The sequence below is a fragment of the Blennius ocellaris genome (genome assembly GCF_963422515.1).
Source record: "Blennius ocellaris genome assembly, chromosome: 2".
Lineage (NCBI taxonomy): Eukaryota > Metazoa > Chordata > Actinopteri > Blenniiformes > Blenniidae > Blennius > Blennius ocellaris.
The window spans coordinates 2,832,696-2,855,660 of NC_137651.1; the positions used below are offsets into that span (position 1 = coordinate 2,832,696).

Here is a 22,965-nt window from a genome sequence, read left to right on the forward strand (position 1 = left end):
CTTTTTTTCGTTTCCTGCATGTAAATAGACTCCAACACAATTGAATTTACTGAACGTATCGTGATGAGCTTTTCTGACAGCCAAACGGTGTGAGGAAGCGTGTGTCTGTTACCTTGCCAACCCTCTTTCCCTCCACAATAAGAGCCTTCATCTTGGAGAAGTAGTGGTAGTAGGAGACCACGTATGTAATGATGGACTTTTCATCGGGGTTTTCTGTGTTCACATCTGTCGAGGAGAGACGTGACGCATGGAAGCCTCAGTTCACGTGTTAGGTGGAGCCGAACTGCAGCAACTTTCCCGTTTTACCACATAGTTTTTGGGGGGCGCATTTTCCGGTCTGTGTGACTTTTGCGCGCGCCGTTACCTTCGGGGTCCAGGAGCTTTGTGAGGCCGAGGCGCTGCTCGGCGATGTTGAAGGCTTGCTGGAGGTTGTGAGTGGCATTGGATCGCGTGAGCTTATGAAACTCGATCAGATCCGGCCTGAAAGGCAAACAAAATCCATCTGCTTTTTAGAGACGCGCGATGGATGAACACAAAACGAGGGCGTTTTGTGAAGTGTGTGTGTTTAACCTGTGTCTGTGTATGAGGGCGTTGAAGGCGAGGCCATCTCTCCAGCAGGTGGTGAAGTTCTGGATGTTGACCTCAGGGTACCTGCAGCACGGAGAGACGGTTTTTTTTTTTCGTGAGCAGGGCAGCAACTCGCAGACGGAGGAATCTCCACCTGCTTCGACGTGGAAGGCATCGGCCGATTCATTACGGCTCTATCTGATTGGGTCGCTGGCGTTTTGTTTACCCTGCAGTCTTCATCTGGCACCAAAGCAGCAGCGCATCCTTAGCAGAGCGAGTTTCCCTGTTGTCCTCCGTCTCTATTTTGATCACCTGGATCTGAACAAAAGCACAAAACCAACAACAGTTCGATGTTTCCGGGAGCAGAACTGAATTCTTCAGTCTCCAGGACGAGCTAGAACGTCCTCTTGGTTTTCCACCTGGACCTGGTCCAAAGTGGTGGAGATATGAAACACTAGTCTGTGATATCTCCCCTCAAGCATTTCCACAAATAGAATAAACGTGATACAGATTCAAGTGTTGGTTATTGGGCAAAATGTATGTGTTAGCTAAAATGTCAAAAAATTGTATTTATACAGAGTGCAGAAAAGATAGAAGGTAGTCAATAGACCAGGGAGGTCAAACATGTGGCCCGGGGGCCAGAACCGGCCCGCCAGAGGATCTAATCCGGCCGCCATGGGATTTTTTTTTTTAAAGTATAAATATGAAAAGTGACAGAGGCTGATCTGAAAACACTCGATTGGCAAAAATGACATTCAAAACCGCCCTTGGTCAGAATTTGACACCCAACATTTATGCATCTGTGGAGGTCACATAACGCAACACCTTTCACAATAAAACAACGCGTCTAATTTATGTGAAGTGATACTTTAGACACGGAAACTCAAGACAATTTCCAGATGATGACAAATTGGTTTAACCCTGAATGAAAAATAATATCTAGATATAGGTGACTGAGGGTTTTTTTTTTTTTGCAAATATAATAATATCTGATTAACTTTAATATGTATATTTCAGAACAGACTGGCAAATTCTTGCAGTTACAAAAGGATCAATAGAAGGAAAGACTTTAACATTTGTCCATATCTGCAGTTTAACATGTTCTGTTTGACTTGTTGGGCCTCCAGAGGTCAGATCAGGTTGATGTGGCCCCTCAACTGAAATCAGTTTGACGCCCCTGCAACAGACAAATGCTAAGTCATTTTCCCCTGAAGTGCTGAATCAGCAGCCTCCAGCATGTTTCCCTGAGGGTCTGCCCTTAAGATTAGACAAGACTTTTGAGTTGGTTGAAGATGTTCATTTGTTGACAGACACTCAAGAAAATCAAAGCTAAAGAGTGATTTTAAGTGAAGTCAACAAATTAGATGTATTCTATTTGTGTGTTTTCAGTTTATTGCCCAACAACATTAACGTTTCCATCTTATGTGCGTTTGGTGGGAACGACGCCGATCCAACTCCCAGCATGGGGCAATGTTTTTGTGGCGTTTGCATGTTTTATTTGAGGCCCTTTTTCCTCACAGCCTGTCGACTGAATCTCAGAGCAAACTGAGCCAGCGCCGCCGTTCTTGATCTTAAAAGTGCCGCCGGTCAGAGGGAAACGGCATGAAGTGATGAAGCCACTTGGATCGGGGGCCAATCGTCCTCTGGTCCAGTTCACTTGATTCTGCATCTGATCCCTGTGACTATAACTTATCGTCGTATGGATATAAAGAAGACATGGAAAGAAAAGATAAGCAGCAGAAACAGTCATTTCATCAACTCAAATCTGTGAGGAATAGAAGTAGTCAAAGTTGGATTTTGGCACCAAAAAAAAAAAATTATATATATATTTTTTTTTTTTTATTGTACTTGGACTGCTCTGTTATTTTATTTTATTTTATATTTTATTTTATTTTTATTCTATTTTCTTGTGTATATACTTATTTATTTATGAATGTCGGCACCAGGGCAGTGGTGCCGACACTGTGAAACCTGGCTTTTACTGTTGAAATGACAAATAAAACACCTTGAACCTTGAACCTTGAAACAAATGGACAAAAAACATTTGAGTGAACCGAGACAAGAGAGGCTCACGATTAGAGGGTGTGATAAAAACGCACGGTGTGAAGCGCCTGTGGAAACCATGCGGCGCCATTACAACGTGTGACGAGAGGTGACAGTGACAGCCATTCAGCCAATCACGTCACAGTGACATGATCCAAGGTAATTGGGCACATGACGCCCTTGGAATCGGCCGCTGCCGGCGCCTCTGTGTGGAAGACGGACGTCAGATGTTCCCCTCAGTGCGAGAAGATGAAGAGAAATAATGGGCTGGGATTTCTGTCATTTGTGGATGTGAAATAATAACTTTGATAATAATGATAACTCCATTTATAGAGCACCTTTCAGAATACGTGTTGGACAAAGTGCTTTAGGCGAGACAGAGGAGACGAGCAATCAGACAGACGGACAAGCAGTCATTTAGCAGATGGAAAATTATAGACAAAAGTTATTGTTATGATAAACATTTTAAAAAAAAGTGCTCTAAGATAAGCTCACACTGAATGTAATAATCATCACAGTGCAAACAGTAAGTGAGCTCACTGTGTAAGTCTCTCTCTCTCTCTCTCTCTCTCTCTCTCTCTCTGCAGTGGTGTGGCTCTATCTGCTGTGCTGACTGTGCAAAGCAAGCTCACAGTTTCACCACAGAGGAGGGGGAGGAGGAGGAGGAGGAGAAGGAGCAGGAGAAGGAGGAGGAGGAGGAGGAGGAGGGGGAGGGGGAGGAGGAGGGGAAGGAGGAGCAGGAGGAGGGGAAGGAGGAGGAGGAGGGGGGAGGAGGAGCAGGAGAAGGAGGAGGAGGAGGAGGAGCAGGAGGAGGGGGAGGGGGAGGAGGGGGAGGGGGAGGGGGAGGAGGGGGAGGAGGAGGAGCGGGAGGAGGTGGAGGGGGAGCAGGAGGAGGGGGAGGAGGAGCGGGAGGAGGAGGAGCGGGAGGAGGAGGAGGAATCGGGTGAACGAGGCAGTGATGAGGAAACTCGAAGTCTTTAGGACAAAAGCCACTGGACACCTTCTCCATCACACTGACATCAAACACGTAGCGTCACTCGGCTAACCAAACAAGTTTGGTTGCACCGACGGTGAACAATGGATCACATTGGTCTGCATTGTCGTTTGTCCCCTGAGATCCCCGCCACAGTGTCTCCAGTCCACCCAGACGCCCGGACACGTGTTCCCTTGCTGCGGATGATGTTGGAACACTGGATGTTATTTACTGCCTGCATTCTTTCATGAACTGGCCTTTTACATCCCCCCACTTTTACAACAAACTACACTTTAACTACATTTTATATTTCAGTTTTCTACAGCCACTGCACCCGACAGTGGAGGAGCTCAGCAGCTCCTTCAGCGGCAGGCTCCGACACCCGCAGCGTAAAACAGAACGCTACCGGAAGCCATTCATCCCAACAGCTGTTTTTATATATTTAACAACACACTGTAAATGTCCTACGTGCACCGTGACACCTGCACTTTACCTATCTACACTGTGTGTATACCAATCCTGGCAACGTACTCTATTTTTAGAGGATTTTTCTTTTACTGGATTGTTTTATATTTTATTTTTACATATTCTATTTTTTGTGCTCTTACATATGTTTACATATTTTAATTCCATAGTTTTATAAGTTCTGCACCTTTTACCTTGAGCTGTTGTCAGTTTGTGTTTCCCCCCCGGGGGAGGAATAAAGCTCTCTCTCTCTCTCTGATAAGTGGAATCATCTGAAATGACCTGAGAGCTTTGCTTCTTCAATCTGACCTCTGCGTTGAACAAAATCCCATCAAATCGACAGTGCGAGATCGGTGCAGCTGCTCGTCGTCGTCTGCCTTCTAAATGTCACCTCGTTGTGTGTCGTGTGACATGTGATATCACTGTATTATCTATTATCGTGTCTCCCTTGATCCGCCTCCCATGGCCAGAACACTGTTGTTTGATAAAAAAAAAAAAATATTGATAATAAGAGAAAAGCAACATGTTATTCCCATGGCCATAAACCAGAAGTCCTTTCCTGCTCCGTCTGTCACAACAAATGAGTCACGTAGCAGAGGGGAAACAGCATCTCCTTTGTTTGCTTCGCTATTTATATCAAGGGGCCGCATCTTGCGGCCACATGTGGCTCTTCAGCCCAACTGTAGTGGCTGCATGAAGCTTTCAGAAGACGTTGTGGAAACACAAACATTTGTTTTGATTTAATTGGCATTTCACACCAGTTTTTTTAAAGGATAAAAACAGCGGAATAAAATCAAACAGCCATGTTAGCCATAGCTTTGAGGAAAACAAAAATAGGAAAAGGAGGAAGAGTGAGGAAAAGAGGAATAGAAAAAAGGGGGGGAAGAAAAAGAAAGATATAAAGGAAAAGAAAAGGGAAAACGGAAAGAAAAATAAATTAAAAAAGGAAAATAAATCGAAAGAAAAAAGGAAGAAAAGAAAGAAAATAAAAAAAAGCAAATAGAAAAAGAACAACAAAATTGCGAGTAAATAAATCTAAATTTCACCGAACGCTTCATTAATGCAACCTTATCTGATCTAATCTATCTATTTACATGTATACAATTATGTTTCTTTATCTCAGATGACTTAAAAGTGACATTTGTGCTCTTGGTGAGCTCGTCTTCTTTTTCTGCATTTTTCGATGTGCTTTTTTCTGTACCTGCTGGACAACTTGTGCCCCACAAATTAAATTATATAGTTAGTAATAGATAGTAATCTTCCACAATTTGAGTGGCGATTTATCAATTAGGGTTGAAGCTCTGTGCAGAAGCCAGTTAAAAACCACAAATATAGACCATGAGCAAATACGTTTTTATGCCAATATACATATATGGAGTATGGAAATGTGGAGCAGCTCAGCCAAACAGTTTGTCATTCGTGATTATTTCAGCCTAAAGTAGTGAAGCTAAGTGAAGCTTCACAGAGCTTCAAGAACCACTTTTTTTTTTTTTTTTTCTGACTCCACTACATTGAGAAACCACTGTATTCCTGAAGTCAGACATAGATCACTGTCACTTTTCAATAGTCATGTTTTTAGAAGCTTAGAAATGTTGCTTTACACAGACCTCAAACCTATTTTGACAAGACGTATCCACCATCAAGATAAATCCACAAACACAATTTAGCAACAGAAATGGGATTTTAAACGACTACAGGCATATTGCACGTTATTAAAGCGCGTTAATAGCACTTAGTTAGTTAAATGTGATATAATGTAATTCATGTCAATTCTAGTAATAGCAACCTCACACTGTTCCCTATTTATTTATTATTTATATATGTGTGTGTGTGTATATATATATATATATATATATATATATATATATATATATATATAGGAATGTACATTGCTATACATATATATTTATCTGTGTATAATAGAACCGTCTCCTTGTGATATTGCACTTCTGGTTAGATGCTAAACTGCATTTCGTTGCATTTGTAATGACAATAAAGTTGGAAAAATAAAAATAAAAAAAATTTATATTGGAATATCCGCCATAATAAACTGAAGCCATTAATTCGCCCAGAGAGAGAATCTCTCCTGTTTGTCCCTCTGGCAAAGAGAAGGGCAGCAGAGAATCCCACAGGCAGCGAGGTCATCCTCTCGGCAGTGTTGCTGAAGTGCTTGGTGGTCGGCAGCCGGGCCTCACGTGACACCGCTCTTCTCCCAGGAGACGTGGGGAAGGCGACGGTGCTGTGGCGGTTCCAGGAGGGTCTGAGGAAGCGCTTACGTAAGCATCCTGTGCCGAGGCCATGCTGCTGCACTGGAGCGTAATAAAGAAAAGCTGTGGGCTTGTGGAGTACTTACAAGCGGAGGAAGTGATCCTGTATCGCTGCTGCAAAAAGGGGTCTGGAAAACTGTGTGTGTGTGTGTGTGTGTGTGTGTGTGTGTGTGTGTGTGTGTGTGTGTGTGTGTGTGTGTGTGTGTGTGTGTGTGTGTCCTTGTTGAAGAGCAGACTGGAAGGCGGCTGCTCCCTTTCGGCCACAGAGTGACTTTCAAGCGTCATCCACCGAAAACAGTCGCCGTCGCACGGTGATGACGTGGCAGCTGTGAGTGGACTGAAGCGCTCAGCCTAACGTGCTGCTGCTGCTGCTGCTGCTGACTTCAGCAGCTCCGTGCTCCAGACAGGACCGTGGCGACCGGCGCCAGCAGGCGTCTTTCTGTGACGCTTCTGCGTCTCACACAAAAACGTCGGATTGCAGAAAACTGACGATGGCACCGATGCGAATCCGACAACGAGAAATCCATCCAGTCCCCCAGACCCACGTTATCTAGACCAGTGTTTTTCAACCACTGTGCCGCGGCACACTGGTGTTTCCGCGAGATGTAGTCAGGTGTGCCGTGGGAAATGATCCAGTTTCACATTTTTTTCTAAAAAATCATTTGCTCTCACTCACTTGCTCTCAGCTGTGAGAGCAGTGTGTTGCAGAGTAATCATGTATAAATACTCTTCACCACTAGATGGCAGCACAGAACTTTGCCGGTGAAATGGAAACTTAACAGACGTCAGTGTGGTTAATCTCCACCTCCTGCTACCATCTTGTATCAAAGTACTGTGTCAGTGACAGTGATGGAGAAGTTTTTGAAAAGGAAGAATGTGAACCAGGATCTCAGCTCTGCATCCATCAGGTCCAGGTTTCACCACCACCACCCGAAAATGGAAACTGAAAAACCTGACTTCTTCTGGACTAGTTTGAGTAAAAATTGGGTTTTACACCTTCGTCATTACGCAAGAACGTGGTACGAAAGCAAGTTAAAGCGTTAAAAAAAGAACTGAATTTCTCTATTGGGGGCAAAAAACTATGTGGCCCGTACGGGGCTCGAACCTGCGACCTTGACCTTATTAGCACAACGCTCTAACCAACTGAGCTGGGTTGTTTATATTACAAGTTGTAGTTAATTATTTCGTCTAGTTTGGTTTGTTGGATGTTGGTGTGCAACCATGAGTGAGAAATGTGTTGTGTGGAGTGTCATGCTGTTATGAAGTTCCGGTTGCGTGTTTTCATGTCAAAATAAAAGCCTCTGGTGATCAGCTGGCAGAATAGAATTTCGACTCAGAGCGATTCTTCCACGGCGCTCGCCACAGTATTTATACATGATTACTCTGCACACTGCTCTCACAGCTGACAGCGGCTGTGAGAGTAAATGTTTTTTTTGAAAAAATGTGAAATTGGATAATTTCCCACGGCACACCTGACTGTATCTCGCAGTGGTTGAAAAACACTGGTGTAGACCCATATGACCAAACAAGAAACCCTTCTGTGTGTTTGACACCAAATCAAATTTACCTGGAGCCGCAGTGGTTTCAAAACAATCGTATGTTGCATTTATGATGTTTCAATTACAATTTAGGATATTACACATTTCATTACATTTCCAGCTGTTTTTGTACCTAATTCAAGCAGTTTCGCCCATCTTTCAATGCATTTTCCAGACAATCTTAACATTTTAGAATAGAATAGAACAGAATAGAATGGAAAATGCAGAAAACACTATTTACAGGGAGGAGTTATGGAGTCTTATGGCGTCAGGAAGGAAGGAAAGTTTCGCTGGTTTTGTTTTTGTCATTTTCTTCCCCATTTCATATGGTTTTAGCAATTTTTTCCCACATGTCATATTTTTAAGCCTTTTTTCATCCAAGAGATGAAAGTCACTTTGCAAAATGACGCTGGTGTGTAAATAAAAAGAAAATAAGGTCGAATTTCGGTATAATCTTGCGAACGCTTCAAGGTGCCGCTACAAAAGGGCCAAAGAGCCACATGGACTTGTGGTGTCAAACACGAGGCTCCCAGACCACTGCGGGGTCCACGCCGGCCCGGAGGACGACCAAGCAAAGAAGAAGAGTCACAAAGAAGCCACTCACAGGAGTGTTTTCTGGAAAAGCAATGGCCGCTCTGAACGTGTCCACGGTCAGTCTCACAGTTGAAGATTGGACACAAGACCCAGAACTGAACAGCCCGGCTGCAGCAAGATGCTGGCGTGAAATTACCACGAGCACCACGTTGTACTGCCAGGACGATGTGGTGGTAACGACGTGCGCACCGAAAGTCCGCGGAAACCATGCAGCATCATAAAAGAGGCTTTTTGTAAGGATTTTGCCAACGCACGTGTGGAAAGGACTCACCCGGGACATTTACAGACCGTAAAATTGGACTATTGTCCCGGGATACATGCACAGAAGTGCGATTCTGAACAGCTTGTGAATTCTGACTAATATTTTGCACTGTTTTGCACTGCTCTGTTATTTTATTTTATTGTATTTTCTTGTGTATATACTTATTTATTTATGAATGTCGGCACCAGGGTTGACGGCAAAGTAAGAATTTCATTACACTATGAAACCTGGCTTTTACTGTTGAAATGACAAATAAAACACCTTGAACCTTGATTGATCTGTTGTTGAGATCATGTGATTGGTTTGTATTGAGCCATTTCAGGTGGATCTATTTTAAAATGTTGCCCCCATCCCAGAAAACTATATATATATATATATATACACACACACTTTCTTTAGTTCTCTTCCTTACTGAATCAATACATATTCCACTCTGTTCTGACACTGTTGAGCTGAGATAAAAAAAATAAAAAAAGAAGTAATTTCTTGTGTTTTTAAGAGTACCGAGATGTTTCACACACACACACACGTTTCGAAGATTACCTGGAAACGCAGAATGATGGTCCAGATGAGGCCGAGGGTGAGGCGGTGGTTTCCGTCCACGATGTCATGGGAGCCCACGTTTTCCAGGTGGACCCTCTGCTCCTTGAGGAACTGCAGGGCTTTGTCAACGTTCTCCAGGCAGTGGATCCGCATACGCCCCCGCGTCGGCCTCGGCTGGGCGGCGACACACACACGGACACGTTACGACTCTGTTATTCACTGGACCACATGTACAAGGACAACTCACCGCAGCAGTTCTTCCTGTTTCCGCCACACTCATGACTTTACATTGATGACAATCCCATATTGTATTATGAAACTGTTTCACAATGACACAAGTGTATTGCCACCTTGCTCTGGCAAAGCAGCTTTACCGTCCAGTCAGCTCAGCCCTGATTGATGCTTTCAACATGAAAACATCCCAGATAGACTATGAAAACCATGCTTGAGCTAAACATTGGTTAGATTGGATGTTTTATTTGTCACATGCACATACAAGTACGGCAGTAAAATGCAGCGACTGTCCACGAGGCTCTATGGACATGTCCGTAGGAAGTAAAAGATGTAGAATGCAAAAGGAAATACACAAACAACAGGTAGTATACAACAAGAAGATCGACCCTCCCGTGGAATGCACACGGTGCAAGATGCAGTCGTGTGAAAGTGAGGATGTGCGTCCGCACTGAGAATGTGCAGTCTGTGTGATGTGCAAATGTGCAATGCTGCAGAAGCTCCGGCCATGTGTCTATCGTCTGTTTGTGGGGGTGACTGGAGGTCAGAGTTCACAGTCCTGACAGCTTGACGGAAAGTCCAAAATAGCACAGTGCTCTATGTAAGTCGCATCGAGGGTCATTTTCATTGTGACTCATATCTGACCGGGCAATGGAGATCAATAGCATGTAGCCAGTCTTTGGCATAAATACAGCAAGAAATTAAAATTAAAAATCAAGAAATAATTCAATATGTGAGATTCTGGCCATTATGATTCATTTCAACATTGTGTGAATTTCACAGACGTGTGTGCGTGCATGTGTACGTGTGTGCGTGTGTGTGTGTGCCCACCAGCAGCTCTCCACTCAGGACCTCCAGCAGTCTGGTGAGCATGTATCCATCTCTCAGGTCGTTGTAGAGATCGGATATGCGGCAGGACACTCTGGCCAGATGGGAGTTCACCCACTTAGTGAAAGTCTTCTTCTGTACCGCATCTCGCTCATCTGAGGACAAAAAAAAAGAAAGAAAAAAACATTTTACAGTGAAGAACAATACATTTGGACCCATCGTGAAAATGAGTTTTCTCTGAAGTTTGTAAATCATACAATATCCTGAAGAGCATTCAAGAGAAAAGGTGTAAATCAGCATCAAATCACCAAGATGACCTCAAAAGAACAACCAACCTAAAACCTCAAATTCTGTTATTTTTCAACATGTGTTATTTTCAAAATGTGTTAATTTAAAAGCTGAACTGTGTTTAACGCATCTAAATAAAGAAAATATAAATATAATTAAAGCTGCAAGCAACCTTGATCAGGACCTCGCACTCTGGACTCTGGCCCCTAAAAATATTGATCATAAATACATTTTGAATTTTTTTTTTAAGGACAATTTTGAAAAATGTGGGGGGCTTTTATTTTGAAAACCAACTAAACTCTAATGAAGCTTGTGGTATATAGGCCACCACCTAACCTTAACCCTAATTTTTCTGGTATCCAAAGATAAGGATCTACTGTTGTGGACGTGGATGATGGGGGGGGGGGGGGGGGGGGGGGGGGGTGTTTTGCCACTTTCAGCTGGGGTCAAAAGTGAAGTCAAATATTTGCTCAAATGAACACATTTTTGTTAGCATGCGAACAAGCATACCAAGCTAGTACCTGTTATCGACCTGAAAATGACACGCGTCAGGTGTCCCTGACCTGGAATCTGGTCTTATCGCACATGCTGATCTGCTAAGCTAACTAGCCTAGCATTAGCATTCAAAAGCATGAAGAAAATATAAATTATTTTAGGGTTGTGGTGTCATTTTTAAGAAATAAGGGCTTTTGTTTTGAAAACATTGGGGGCTTTTGAAGCCAGCTCATCCCTCCCCCAGCTGAACACTTAGTATCCACTTTGAAGGTTTATATTGTCGTTAGAAAAAACAAGGAGTTTGGGGCTTTGACATGTTTGCATGTGAGCAAGTCAAGAAACCTCTTGTTAGCATGTTAGCTCTTCCACTAACCACATGTTCGCAAGACCACAAAGGGGACGTTAGCATGTTAGCTAGTCCACAAAGCGCACATTAGCATGGTAGCTTGTTTATGTAGCACATGATAGCAGGTCAGCTCATAAACAAGGACTTTCATGGCATTGCGTAATCCTGGGTGTGAATGACGCAACAGTGTTGTGACCACCTGCAGTTAATGATGTCATCAGAGTAGGTGAGAGGACGGATTTTATCCACATATTTTGGAAACAACTCCTCAGCTTCCACAGTTTTCAGGTAAATATTTTGATAAAATTATAATTTCTTGAGAGAAAAATGTGTCGTCTTTCAGTCTGTGTGGGTTTTGAAGCAGTCAGACGTAAACTTTAAACACTAGGAGGCATAGTTTGACGCAGACGCATGATTTTGAGAGAGTCTCTTCTGTTATTTAATATTATTTTGAAGCCGATACGATATTCGCCCTCAAAGGAGATAGCGTTTGCACATCTTACTTTGAAAGGCAAATTGCAGACCTGTTGAAATTAGGTCTGGGGTATCAGATGAGATGAACAATTGAGTTTTTGTTCCATCTCTCTATGACATTCCTACGGGCCGTTAAGTGTTTTTTGGTGTTGTCATTTTTGTTGGTAGTGTGAGAAATAATATTTTTTGCACTCTGGAGGTTAATTTTAACATTCGCTTACTATTTTCGGCAGTTTTGATAAGCGTGTTTGTAGTTTTTGTTGTAGTTTGAGCGAGTAGCCATGTTAGGAGAAAAAACAAGAAATAGAAACATTAAAAAAACAATAGGGCCCTGGCCTTAGGCTGGCCCTTTTGTGCTCGGCCTGTAATAATATAATAATAAACATTACATGCAATACAAGGGTCCTGGCCTTAGTGATTAATAATTACTTAATTAATTAATAGGCTCCTGGGCTTTCGTGCTCGGTCCCTAATAATAAAATGAAAGCAGGGTTGGACGGGTCCTCACACCCCTGCTAGTCAGTGAATGGAAGCTTGTCTCCCACCTGGCACTGTGACTGACAGGGTATTTGATGGAGATGAGTGGCTGAAATGAGGGCAGGACTGTGATCATACATGTAAAGTTTCAGGCCCGTTCAAGCATGTAGAGCAGAGTTATTCATCACTTCCTGTTTCATGGCGAACCATCAGATTTTCAGCAGACCGCCGTGGCCACAGCCCATGACTTCTGCGGGAGAATTTTGATAACATTTTCATCATGAAGGCCTGTTGTATATACAGGCCAATTTTCAGGTCTCTCAGACTCAACACTGGTTTCATAAAATACTGCTTCTGCTGTTGTGAAGACGATACACAGATGAGCATCGTGCATGTGAAGGGACAGGGTCCTTTTTTTTCCCGCAGCAAAAAATAACCGTGCAAAATGGAGGATGTAAACAACAACAGAGGATTCACAGAAAAGACGACTTTCTTTTCTGTTGTAATGTCACATTTCTGCGGAGCTCATAAGCCCCGCCCACTTTTTAAGCTCCTCTCTGCAGTGGAAACGCGACCCAAAATTTCGGTCGGGGTCTCTATTCCGTACCGCTCCGTCCCGGCACTCGTGTGTGGTGGAAACGGGGCTAAAGTCAAAGTCAGTTTTATTGTCAAGTGTGCTAATATGCATGACATACAGCACAGATGAAATTTCAGTCCTCTGGGACCCACGGTGCAAAAAGGCATGTTGTGGCAGGACGAAGGATGAGGCAGAGCTGAATCTTAGAACACGTCTTTATTGTAGCGAACACAGAACTGGACTGGCACAGCCCACAAAAGCCCCAGCACGGGAGAGCCCAAACCCCGCCCCTTTACCCAGAGTCCTTTGGGTGAGAGGCCTGGCTCCTAGCAACCGCCACAACACCATATAATCATATAAAGAGTAACAACAGTGACAAAGTATGGGTATAAAATAGAATAAATAGACAGTAACAGTGAACGGATGAATTGTAATGTCCATTTGCTTACTAACTCATTGTAATTAAAGCCTCATTGAGCCCAAACATGAACAGAATTTTTGAGCAGGAGAGTCTCCTCTGTATTTAATACTGTTTTGAAGCCGATACGACATTCGCCCGAATTCATGTCATCTGTGCTCATCAGCTCTTCAATAAATCCGAACTAAAAGTACTTCATTTGTATTTTCTGCATTTATTTTCCAACAATGTGGTTTTACAGTCCTTTAAAGTGGCAATAAATAGGTCCAGGTGGAGTCATACTATCAATATGACTGCTACATCTCGTGGACAAACTTTTTTTTGTGTGTGTGTGCAGTGGAGTAGTTATCGTCCACTTATCGTTATGGAGATGAACTGCTCAATACATCCTGATATACATCCAGGAGCTCCAGTGCAAACACGGTGACGCGAATGGCAGGACAGAGGCGTTCCTTTATAACCGGCCCTGGATGTGACACGTGCATTGATCTGTGTGACCTCTCACCTGCCAAGGCCTTGATGCGGGAGCACTCGAACAGCTTGGAGCTCGTGCACTCCGTCTCCCAGAACCCGGAGCTGATTGGCCGGTTGTTGTTGTTGAGCTGGCGCTGGGCTTCCGCGTTGTCCAGGTCTGGGGAGGCATTAGCCATCGCGCCCGACGCCCTGCAACACAACGCCACACGCTGTCACACTTCCAATGGCGGCTTGTCTCTGCCGCGTGTGACGAAGCGGACCGTCGTGCACGTGAGCAAGTCACACATAGGCAGAGGAGAGGAACATGAGGGTGACGACAGGAGCATTGCTTCATGCCCGCAGGCGAAAATTCTGTTTGCACCTTGTGGAGAAAACGTAACGCCAATTCCATGAAACATCCATCTATATACTTATACGGTACCTAATGTGGGTTTGTCACTCCCTCTGCACAGGCCACTCGTCCATCACTGCATTAAGACAACCACAACCTTGTTAACTTTTTATAATAATCAGACTCTGAAAGCATTAAAGGTCGCATTTAATGCTAAATTCCCTTTCTAATGATTTCTAACAGTAAAATGTGTCCCCATAACCTGCGTACGAGGCCCCAGAAGTGAAGAAACTCTTGTCATCTATCTCACTCGTTCCATTTTTAGGGAATGTGTGCTTCAGACGATTCAGAGATTTCCCCTTCGTGACATCACCTGGGGGAACAACGCCTCCCTCTGGTAGTGGACACTCACTTTGACCCTCCCACAGGTAGACGCGGCCTCTGCCCTCTAAAATTCCAATGCCATTTTTTTTCTCCCCTCACAAATGCAACAGACACGGAGAAGGCGTGGACCGACACAGCCCATGAGCATTCAAAGGTACCGTATTTTCTGCCCTATAAGGCGCACCGGATTATAAGGCACACCTTCATCGATTGACATAATTTACAACTTTGTTCATATATAAGCGCACCGCATTATAAGGCGCATGGAATAGACCAGTGGTCAGCAACCTTTATAGGTCAAAGCCATTAGGTTACATTTTCCACTGATTCTAACACCTAGAGAGGTGCACACACTTTATTTTGATAGTCCTACCTGCAGCCTATGCCAGGACGACACTACACACAAAACCTTCTTCACTGCTGGTTGACAACTTACAACTACCGGTAATAAACTAAACTACATGAACTAAGCAACAAAAACACAACACAACACAATTATTGCCGACACCACAAACCAAATATAACCCCCAATAATTGCATTTAAAACACCACAAACAGCTGCAATGAATTATGGGAGTTTCTATCGGCTGCACTGAGGAGCTCAGGATGAATTTGTCGCTGCAAGGCATGATGTCCCATCATGCCTTGCAGCGACAAATTCATGTTTTGTGTTGTTGGAGGTTATTGTGGATTGTTGTTGGGCTTGGTGTTGTGTTGATTGTGTTTATGTGTTTTTGTCCCCCAGTTTAGGGAGGAATTATTTCATCTAGTTTATTTTGGTTTGTTAGAATGTTGGTGTGCAACCATGAGTGATGAAGGTGTTGTGTGGAGTGTCGTCCGCTCTGAACATCCGGTTGCGAAGTTAGAGTTGTCAAAATAAAAGCTTCTGGTTGTTCAGCTGTCAAATAACAGTCTCGAGTAGAGCAATTCCTCCATATATAAGGCGCACCGGGTTACAAGGCGCACTGGCAGCTTTTGAGAAAATTTGAGGTATTTAGGTGCCTTATAGGGAGGAAAATACGGTACAGACAATGGGGCCCAGCCTGTTCTCAGCAGGGGGCACTAGAGGGACTTTTAGACTGGCTGAAATCCAATACCAAGGTTGGATTTGGAGTCAATACACTTTAAAAACATTGGGGTTTTTTTTACCTCTGATATATAAGTGTGTGAATATGAAATTGTTGAAAAACTGTACACTATGGGACCTTTAAACCAGCTCAGCATCTTGGGGGACTGGGGTCGACCCCCATGTGACTGCGGGTGCGGGCGGGCTACACCTGGACAGGGTGGGGGGTCACAGACATTGTCATTTGCAACGGCAGTCAGTTTGGGAACGACGAAAAGCCTCAAACACACAACACACACACACACACACACACACACACACACACACACACACACACACACACACACACACACACACACACACACACACACACACACACACACACACACACACACACACACAACATGCAGGCTTCACATCCAAGTCTGGAATTCGAACCAGAGACCACAGAAAGAATTTTACCACCCCGTGGCTCTTACATAGGAAGTCTTTGGATTGGGGGCGGAAAAAGAAACTCCACAGACACCAAGAACAAAACAGTAGGAGCAATTTTTTTTTTTTTTTTTTTTTACAAAATGCTCAAATTAAAGCGAAACATGTCAGTAAGAAAAGTTCTTTCTTGGTCATGAATGATGCAGCACCTGTCCCTGACATCAAAGTGTTTTACAATAGCAAAGCTTAAAATAAAATCTCTCTGAAGGCTCAGACATTGGTGACAGAGAGAGAGAGAGAGAGAGAGAGAGAGAGAGAGAGAGAGAAACTCTTCTTGCTTCTCTCATCTCTCCGTTGACAGATACAGAAAGAACGATAAAAATAACATGTACATTTCTCAGTGAAATCACAAAGTAGTATTCATCCATCTACTCATCCAATACACCCACTTTATCCATCTCCGTGGAGCCGGAGCAGGTTATTTCCTGGACAGGTCATCAGTCCATCACAGAAAGTGACAAAAAAAAAGATTGGGGGGGGGGGGGGGGGGGGATCCATGGATGTATTCAGAATGACTCTTCTGCCTGGAAAGCCAGGCACAAACAGACACTCCCTTTTCTTGTGACTTGACCTTTGGCGAAGCCATTTGCCCCCCCAAAGCTACTGCGGCTAAACCTGACAAGCTGTCGCTAATAGCTCGTTGGAGTTTTGGGGGCGGTGCTGAGCCAAAGGTCAATTAGTGTCAGGTGCTGTTTGACATCAAAAACTTGAGAAAAGTACAAAAAGTCGTCTTTTTGCCAAAAAACATGACGAAGCTTTGCAGAGCGCCTTGAGCTGTATTTTCCCTCCAGAACTGGCAGTGGATATAAAGGTTGACAGACGCACAGTGAGAATGATATATTATTTGAAATCCGGGTGGGGGAAACAACATTGCCTTATTAGTTTCCCGGGTTCCTCCCCGCTCTCGTCTTTGTCTTTCACACGTGATGGATGAAAAACATGCGATGGGTGAAGAGCAGATGTGGCCACAGGACATAAAATATGGCATTTGGTGCTCGTCTGCCGGGGCTGCTGACAACGAGGAGGCAGGGGGGGGGACTGATGATTTAAAGTAAAATGTCTCGCTTGTATATACTCATTTTCTGTCCTTCCAGTATGTGTATTTGACTCAAATACGTTCTTTATTTTTTTCTCTCACATTTTTGTGTTTTGATGGTTTATTAGTTTCAGGGTTGGTCCACTATCGTCTTTTATCTCTTGTTAACTTATAACAAGAGATATAAGTTCATCATCAGCTGAATGTAATTACATTCAGCTGATGATGCTCACCAGTGTAAATATCCACATACACACACATATATATATATAGTTTATACATATACATATACACACACACAAAAACCCACGTAGCAGTAATCCCTTCATCCAGATATTTTGTGGCCACCGTCTGGTGCATTAAACCCATTGACCATGCAGCAACCCTTCACCCCAACACCCCCAAGCCCCCCCCAAATGTCTCAGAGGATATCGCTGAATGAAAAATGTTCTCCCATCACTGAATGTGGACTGGATCCCCTCCCCCAATCTCACACGCACACACACACACACACACACACACACACACACACACACACACACACACACACACACACACACACACACACACACACACACACACACACACACACACACACACACACACACACACGTTAACAAATCCACATTGAAAAGGTTAATGCATTTACAACATCTGGTTGACGTTTTGATTTTCACATGAAATAGAAGATGAAACTTGAGAAGCTGAAACTCACGGTTTGCTGTTTAAATGCCAGTTTCTGCTTCTGCCTCTGTACTATGAATGACTTTGTCTTTACCCCCATCCCATCCCATCCCATCCCATCCCATCCCATCCCATCCCATCCCAGAATCCATGCCCACAGTTGTCACTACGCCTAAAACGCTGGAAAACACTGCGACTATAGAGAGTAAATGTCAGCTTGCCCTGCAAGACAGAGCAAGAGAGGAGGGGTACATGTGCACTTAGCCATTCTCCCCGAGAGGATAAAAGCAAAGCATTACAGTGCTTTCTATGTGGCGATGAAGCAGACTGACGACTGCAGTGGAACCCAAGAAAACCTGGTACACGGTGCACACGCAAGCCGAGCGTGATCACAAGACACTGGGAGAATAGCAACGATGTACCAAGAGCTGCAACTCATCACTGTCATCGTGTTGGTTCAGAAATTGTTGATTTACATACATCTCATCAATATTTTCCACCCCCCTAATATTGGACAATAAATAAGCAAAAGGAAATTAAAGTTTCCATATTATACAAAGCTGACTTCTCAATGGCTTCCTGACAGTAACATGTGTGTCCACAGCCTGTACGAGGCCCCAGAAGTGAAGAAAATCTGTCATCTCCCTCACTTGCTCCACTTTTTAGCAAACGTGTGCTTACGCAGGTCAATCAGATATTTTCCCTTCATGACATCATGAGGGGAAACAACCACTCCCTCTGGTAGTGGACACTCACTTCTCCCTTCTCTTCCCCGAGGACAGGGGTGTCAAACTCATTATAGTTGAGGGGCCACATCAACCTGATCTGACCTCTGGAGGCCCAACAAGTCAAACAGAACATATTAAACTGCAGATCTGGACAAATGTTAAAGTCTTTCCTTATTTTGATTCTTTTGTAACTGCAAGAATTTGCCAGTCTATTCTGAAATATACATATTAAAGGAAATCAGATATTATTATATTTGCAAAAAGAAACTCCTCAGTCACCTGTATCTGGATATCGTATTCGGGATTAAAACAATTTGTCATCATCTGGAAATTGTTTTGAGTTTACGTGTCTAAAGTATCACTTCACATAAATTGGACGCCTTTATTGTGAAACGCGCTGCGTTATGTGACCTCCACAGATTGCATTAATGTCGGGAGTCAAATTCTGACCAAGGGCGGTTTTGACTGTCATTTTTGCCAAACCAGTGTTTTTAGATCAGCCTCTGTCACTTTTCATTTTTAATACCTCACACTTCAAAAATCACATGGCGGGCCGGATTAGATCCTCTGGCGGGCCGGTTCTGGTCCCCCGGGCCGCATGTTTGACACCCCTGCCCTAGGAGGTTCAATGAAAATATCCCATCTGGTTTGTCTTTGTGTGTGACGTCCACACGAGTGGCAGCAGCTGACGGCGAGACCTGCGACGTCGCAAATGAACTCCCCTCTTGAGTTCACTGCCCCCAAATCCCCTTGCATTTTTCACATGAACCCCCCCCCCCCCCCCCCCCCCCCCCCAAGATAGGTCATTGTGTCGACAGTCCCCCTCCAGGAAGTGTGGGAGCCCAGAGCAAGGTTGGCCTGCACACAGTGGCCCAGTGGACTGAACGGACTGCCGAAGCTCGCGGGTTCACGTGAGAGTGGCACACAGAAAGCCTCCTGCCAGAGACATGTGGGAGGACATGGAGAACCACACCGGGGAAGGAGCCATCTGGAATATCGCTAACTGTGTGCTTCTTTAAAAAAAAAAATGAATAAATAAATAGTGGCACTATCACAGGCCACTATTATGATAGAAATGTGAAATCTAATTCTTGGTAACTTCAAACGACGGATCTTTTTTCTAACCACAGAAGACGATAACGTTAATGACACCGTTAATGGGCATGGACCTCGACGTCATTCTAATCTTCAAATTGCTGCTGACAACCCAATGTGATTACATATCACATTATCACATACTACATATTTATTTATTTATTTATTTTTTATCATAACATCATAACAACCTTGTAAGAGAAAATGGATGGAAAACTCCCATCAGGTTCTTTAGTTCCTCTGTATTGGCTCTCTGAAGCCTTCTGAAAATAAATATTGACATCCTATTGTTATTATCTTTAAGAAAAATGTGCACTTGTATATCTGGCTTATTTTCAAACAGACTCTCCTGCAACTAAATGTTCAAAAGGCAAAAATTTAAAATAAATAAAACATACCGTATTTTCTGCCCTATAAGGCGCACCTGGATATAAGGCGCACCTACATTGATTGACATAATTTACTACTTCATTCATATATAAGGCGCACTGCTCTATAAGGCGCATGGAACAGACCAGTGGTCAGCAACATTTATAGCTCAAAGCCATTAAGTTACATTTTCCATTGCTTCCAACACCCAGAGAGGTGCACACGCTTTATTTTGTTAGCCCTACCTGCAGCCTATGCCAGTACCACACTACACACAAAACCTTCTTCACTACTGGTTGACAACTTACAACTACCGGTAATAATAATAATAATAATAAACTAAACTACATGAACTAAGCAACAAAAACACAACACAACACAATTATTACCGACACCACAAACCAAATATAACCCCCAATAATTGCATTTAAAACACCACAAACAGCTGCAATGAATTATGGGAGTTTCTATCGGCTGCACTGAGGAGCTCAGGTTGAATTTGTCGCTGCAAGGCATGATGTCCCATCATGCCTTGCAGCGACAAATTCATGTTTTGTGTTGTTGGAGGTTATTGTGGCTCGTTGTTGGGCTTGGTGTTGATTGTGTTTATGCTGTGTTTTTGTTCCCCAGTTTAGGGAGTAATTATTTCATCTAGTTTATTTTGGTTTGTTAGAATGTTGGTGTGCAACCATGAGTGATTAAGGTGTTGTGCGGAGTCTGGTCCGCACTGAACATCCGGTTGCAAAGTTAGAGTTGTCAAAATAAAAGCTTCTAGTTGTTCAGCTGTCAAATAGCAGCCTGGAGTAGAACAATCGTCCATATATAAGGCGCACCGGGCTATAAGGCGCACTGGCAGCTTTTAAGAAAATTTGAGGTATTTAGGTGCGCCAATACGGTAATAACAATAATAATAATAATTAAAAAAGCTAAAAACCAGAGAAAAAAAAGCTGGATTGGATAACAGGTCAAATGGTTGCAATGGCAAAAATGTCCAACACGACAAGAAAACAAATGGTCAAAAGTAAAAAAAAATGGGCTCAAACACAGATCGAAACGCAGGTTTTAGGACACTGAGCGGAAAGCGGAGCCTCCAGAGAGAATCCCTGCACCCACAGGCTTATAAACCCAATCAGGACTTGAAGGAGGGACACTGTGGCTACGGGGTGGGAATACTAGCCACTCCACAACCGTGCAGCCTGGCGGAGTGCGTGTGAAGAAAATAATTGCCTACAATGCACCCAACACTGCCACGAGCAATGATTTCACCGGGTTCTGCCTCGTGACCTCATCACGACCGTTTGCTGGCCGGAGCCCCGGGCGATCTGGCCCCCGACGGCCGAACCTGCTGCAATTTTCTGTAGCCCTTTACAATCACCCAGTGGTACCCAAAGTGCTTTACAACAAAGCTATAAAAACAATACATTAAATAATAAATACAAGAACAATACATAAAAACAATACATAAAACACAGGTGCTGACTGTGGGAGGAGCGACGGTGCTGCAGGTTGTTGGAGCCTTCCAGAAATTCATATAAACAGAGCATACAGAATAAATAAACTGCCCTAGAAAGAGTTAAAAGCCAACTTAAAAAAGTGAGTTTTCAGCGTTGATTTAAAAAGGCCGAGATCAGTAGTGGTGGCAGTTTGTTCCACAGTCTGGGAGCAGCAACAGCAAAAGAGCGACACCCCACTGTTTATATCTCCACCTTGGAACGTCTAAAAGACGCTGACCTGAAGAACCAGGGCCCTGCCAGGGTCACGTAGAGTTAAAATATCAGACAGGTAAGAGGGACCCAGGCCGTTGATGGCATTAAAACACAAACAACAGAAGTTTAAAATCGATTCTGAAAGGAACTGGAAGCCAGTGGCGAGACGACAGCACAGGGGGAATGTGTTCAGTCTGGAGGAGTTTGTTAAAAACCTGGCAGCGGCGTTCTGCGCTAGTTGAAGGCGTGAGATGGAAAGACTGGCTGAGGCCCACATAAAGACTGGCTGAGGCCCACATAAAGACTGGCTGAGGCCTACATAAAGTACTGGCTGAGGCCCACATAAAGACTGGCTGAGGCCCACATAAAGACTGGCTGAGGCCCACATAAGGACTGGCTGAGGCCCACATAAAGACTGGCTGAGGCCCACATAAAGACTGGCTGAGGCCCACATAAAGACTGGCTGAGGCCCACATAAAGACTGGCTGAGGCCCACATAAGGACTGGCTGAGGCCAACATAAAGACTGGCTGAGGCCCACATAAAGACTGGCTGAGGCCCACATAAAGACTGGCTGAGGCCGTCATAAAGACTGGCTGAGGCCCACATAAAGACTGGCTGAGGCCCACATAAAGTCTGGCTGAGGCCCACATAAAGACTGGCTGAGGCCCACATAAAGACTGGCTGAGGCCCACATACAGACTGGCTGAGGCCGACATAAAGACTGGCTGAGGCCCACATAAAGACTGGCTGAGGCCCACATAAAGACTGGCTGAGGCCAACATAAAGACTGGCTGAGGCCCACATAAAGACTGGCTGAGGCCCACATAAAGACTGGCTGAGGCCCACATAAAGACTGGCTGAGGCCCACATAAAGACTGGCTGAGGCCCACATAAAGACTGGCTGAGGCCGTCATAAAGACTGGCTGAGGCCCACATAAAGACTGGCTGAGGCCCACATAAAGTCTGGCTGAGGCCCACATAAAGACTGGCTGAGGCCCACATACAGACTGGCTGAGGCCGACATAAAGACTGGCTGAGGCCCACATAAAGACTGGCTGAGGCCCACATAAAGACTGGCTGAGGCCAACATAAAGACTGGCTGAGGCCCACATAAAGACTGGCTGAGGCCCACATAAAGACTGGCTGAGGCCCACATAAAGACCGGCTGAGGCCCACATAAAGACCGGCTGAGGCCCACATACAGACTGGCTG

The 22,965-nt window shown here is 44.2% G+C and overlaps 1 protein-coding gene across 1 annotated transcript in view; it reads right to left on the bottom strand.

The window, feature by feature from the left end:
* sptbn4b (spectrin, beta, non-erythrocytic 4b) overlaps nucleotides 1-22,965 on the bottom strand; it is a gene marked incomplete at its 3' end in the record, with an annotated part of 130,562 nt that overhangs the window by 97,013 nt on the left and 10,584 nt on the right. The window contains exons 2-8 of the mRNA XM_080505456.1: nucleotides 13,892-14,049; nucleotides 10,315-10,466; nucleotides 9,253-9,426; nucleotides 794-885; nucleotides 571-651; nucleotides 365-480; nucleotides 113-225 (exon numbers count right to left, since the gene is read on the bottom strand). Coding sequence (XP_080361582.1) covers nucleotides 113-225; nucleotides 365-480; nucleotides 571-651; nucleotides 794-885; nucleotides 9,253-9,426; nucleotides 10,315-10,466; nucleotides 13,892-14,036 — 873 coding nt within the window. The 5' untranslated portion in view covers nucleotides 14,037-14,049. The remainder of the gene's footprint in view (nucleotides 1-112; nucleotides 226-364; nucleotides 481-570; nucleotides 652-793; nucleotides 886-9,252; nucleotides 9,427-10,314; nucleotides 10,467-13,891; nucleotides 14,050-22,965) is intronic.